Below are 3,754 nucleotides of genomic sequence, written 5' to 3' on the forward strand. Positions count from 1 at the left end.
AATCTTCTTTAACAATTTTTTGGGAACGCTCAGTGGGGGGGGGGGGTAATCCGCTTCCCCACTTGGCGGGAGTAACTATGACTCTCTTAAGGGTACCCGCGGCTCCATCGGCGCCTTCCCTCCGGCTCTGCCGCCCGATTCTTATGAATCGGACGTTGCCTGGCTCCCACCTCGTGGAGGTGCGGAGGGATAGGGAGTGGCCTTTACATCGAGTGGCGCTGATGGATCCGCGTGCACGCTTAAGAGAGTCATAGTTACCTGGGTCGGTGATACGCAATATAGACCTTTCATTAGGTCCTTTAGCCTCTCCCGACTCTAGCTGGTCCTCTACCTCCCATAGGTACCGCCGCTAACACGTGATGGTTGACTTATTGGTTGATTATCTGGCTGAAGCATGTGGCTAAATGAGGTCCAGCAACAACCGGTAAACTGTGCCGTAAGTTAAGAGTACAAATTAAGATCTGTATTGTACTGGCTAGATAGCTAGAAATACTGTACTTTGGCAGTAAACAAAATTTTGATTCAGCACCAAGGTGCGCCCGGTTGTATTTTGATGCAGACAATCGCAGATGTATGGACAAGAGAGGAAACGTGGGGATTTGATGTATCGATTTCACATTTATTATTAGAAACAAATAATGGACACAGTTAATGACGCCTCGACACGAGCGAATCAGGTTCCATTTCGCTCGTGGCGGATTTATCCGCTACTGATCAGGGAACCATTGTTGACGCCCTGGCGAGTAAACGGACTACGAATTCAGCCATACAATTTAAAATAGAGTTACTACTCACTCCGAACTCGACATGTAGCTGTTGTCTCCAAAAGGGCATGCATATTGGCCTGTTAAATATGAGGACCTAAAATCGCAAATCACCCAGTATCATAAACAAGAATTAATACATTATATTTGCAGTAAATGCCTTCGACAGTTTAAAGGCATTCATAATTGGGTATGCCATTACCCGAAATGTAAGGGGCCGCCTGATACCTCGTTACCGTACTCCTGTGAGCACTGTGAACTCAGATTTAATTCACAAAGTGGCCTCTCGACCCATGAACGTAGTAAACATCCAGAAGTTCGGAACCAAAAACGAATGCTACAAATGAAAAGCAAAAAAACTGGTGGTCGTAAAGCGTATGAGTGGACCCAAGATGAAGTTAATCTGCTGATCGAACGTAGGCGAAGGTTTCAGAATAAGCGCCAAATTAATAAAGAAATTCAGAAATTTCTATCATCTACATCTTGTAAGCAAATTAGCGACAAGAGGCGGCGACTTAGAGCTAACAGTACAGCACAAGTTGAGTGTTCGAGTTCCGAGTCTGAAGAAGAAATATATCTTAGTGCTAATGAAGACGAGCCACAAGAAATGATAAATATAAGTACAACCGTGAGTGATAATGAGTGGAATTCCTTTATTTTAGACTATATTAAAACTATTGAACTACCAGAAGGCTCAAAATTCGAAAGAGCAAATATTGAATTGGACGCTATATTAACTGAGTTAAATGCAAATGAAGTTATAAATGTAAATATTAAGGAAAAAATAGAGCAATTTATAGATAAAACACTTAAGCCTGTGTTAATTGACGTAGATACATCAAGCGGAAATAAAAATAAAAGCAAAAATAATAGGGCTAATAAACAAAAACGGAATCGAATGAATACTAGGCAGTCATCCGATCCCCATTCAACCAATCATGCCTCTAGAAAGCGTTTTGCCTACGCAAGGTGTCAAGAGTTGTTTAAAAAATGCCCAAAACGCCTAGCTGATTACGCTATTAAAGGAGATTCTTCTTTTATGACGGATAGATCTACTTTACCCCAAGCTTCGGTAGTAGATCAATTTTATAAGAAATTATGGGAAGCAACCAACCCACAGAGTAATTATATGCCAATAAACAGCGATAGGCGAAGCATGATGGAAGTTTGCCCTAATATGTCGGTTCAAGATGTAATAGATAGATTAAAACGAACTAACTTTACTTCAGCAGCAGGTACCGATGGAGTAAAGAGAATTCATCTTGTTAAAAAAGGTACGCCAGAAATCTTAACTAAATTATTTAATATACTTTTGCGATGAGAATATTACCCTCGAGTTTGGAAAATTAACAGAACTACTTTAATTCCTAAGGTTAACTCAGATTTAAATAATGTTAAAAATTGGCGTCCAATTACAATCGGGCCAATTATAGCCAGAATCTTCTCAGGAATTTTGGATAAAAAGTTAGGACAGTTTATTAATATTAATATTCGTCAAAAAGGATTTACTCGTGAAGACGGATGCAGATGTAATGTTTCAATACTTACGGACGCTATTCAAGTAATGAAAAGTGTGAACGGAGGAGTGGTAACAATAGTGGATATTGCAAAAGCGTTTGATACCGTGCCGCATCAAGCAATTCTTAAACAACTAGATAGAGCAAGGGTTCCTAGTTAGTTATGTAATATTATTGCCGACATGTATAATGATTGTTCAACGCGTATTACGTGCGCTAATGGTGAAAAAACCGTAATAAATCTTAAGCGCCGTGTAAAGCAGGGAGACCCGCTCTCTCCCTTCTTATTTAACATTGTACTCGATCCATTTTTGAATCAACTCCAGGAACATAATGACGGTATTGAAATAGGAGGTAAAAATTTGTCGGTTCTAGCCTTTGCAGATGATATCGTCCTTCTGGCAAAAAGTAAAGAAGCGGCACGTCGTCAAATAAATACTTTAAGTAAGATTTTAAAGCAGTTAAATATGGAATTATCAGTTCCTAAATGTGCTACATTTCAAATTGTACATAGTAGAAGGTCATGGTATATTGAAGATCCATCTATAATGGTTAATAATGAAAAAATCCCCTATATTGAACCAGACAACACTTTTAATTATTTAGGTACAAAATTTAGCTCCTGGGGTGTATTAGAAAAGAATGTCTCAGGTCCCCTTTTACTTAAGGGGAGGTCCCCTTTTACTTTCCCCTTAGAAATACTTTAAAGTTAAAACTTAAACCTGCACAAAAATTAGATTTATTTCAAATATATATTCAACCTAAATTTATTTATAGTTTAATAATGAATCCGCCTAGTGCAACTTTACTAGCTGTTTTGGATAGAGAAATAAGACAGGAAATAAAGAATATGTTGCATTTACCAAATTCAACATCAATAGGCTTCTGTTATACACCTAGGAAAGATGGGGGTTTAGGATTATTAAGATTAAAAAATGTAATATTACTCTCACAACTTAAAAGCGGTGTTAAAATGTCTCAGTCTGAAGATGAGATTACTCGATTGGCCTTGGAACACACTAGTTTAACAAAATTCTACAAAAACGTAGCTGAAAAGTATCAACTAAATTGGCCACCAACGATTAATGAAATATATGAAGTAAAGATAAAGTTGAAAAGAAAAGATCAAAAGGACTGGCAGGAGAAACGTCTATAAGGTCAAGGTGCACACTACTTTGCGAAAGATAGGATTGGAAATTATTGGCTGCAAAACCCCAAGTTGCTTCGTGGCTCGCGTTAGATTAACGCGATAAGGTTACGTACTAATACTGTAGGCACTAGGGTTGTTTTGTACCAGTTTAAGATAAACATAGATATCCATTGTCGCAAGTGTCACCATACTCCAGAAACACTTGGTCATATATTAGGACAGTGTTTACATACTAAGCGGAAACGCATTAAAAGACAATGATATATGTGATCTACTGATTAATCGCTTATCAAAAACGGGTATTATTTATCTAGAAGTCTTAA

The 3,754-nt window shown here is 38.1% G+C and overlaps 1 protein-coding gene across 1 annotated transcript; it reads left to right on the forward strand.

Annotated features, from left to right (window-relative positions):
* Window positions 1–394: 394 nt before the first annotated feature.
* LOC143432401 (uncharacterized) lies at window positions 395–2,442 on the forward strand. The gene is made up of 5 exons (XM_076909089.1): window positions 395–436; window positions 480–494; window positions 630–743; window positions 814–2,038; window positions 2,087–2,442. The coding sequence occupies exons 1-5, from the start codon at window positions 395–397 to the stop codon at window positions 2,440–2,442; spliced, it is 1,752 nt and encodes a 583-aa protein (XP_076765204.1).
* Window positions 2,443–3,754: the final 1,312 nt, after the last annotated feature.

Source organism: Xylocopa sonorina, unplaced genomic scaffold (assembly GCF_050948175.1).
Source record: "Xylocopa sonorina isolate GNS202 unplaced genomic scaffold, iyXylSono1_principal scaffold0140, whole genome shotgun sequence".
Classification (NCBI taxonomy): domain Eukaryota; kingdom Metazoa; phylum Arthropoda; class Insecta; order Hymenoptera; family Apidae; genus Xylocopa; species Xylocopa sonorina.

Bases quoted from the DNA above. Each gene is read 5' to 3' on its own strand.
- LOC143432401 (XM_076909089.1), top strand. From the start codon at position 395: ATGTGGCTAAATGAGGTCCAGCAACAACCGGTAAACTGTGCC. The intron at 744-813 runs GTAAACGGACTA...CTCGACATGTAG, and splicing joins CATTGTTGACGCCCTGGCGA to CTGTTGTCTCCAAAAGGGCA. The intron at 2,039-2,086 runs GTACGCCAGAAA...TTTTGCGATGAG, and splicing joins AATTCATCTTGTTAAAAAAG to AATATTACCCTCGAGTTTGG.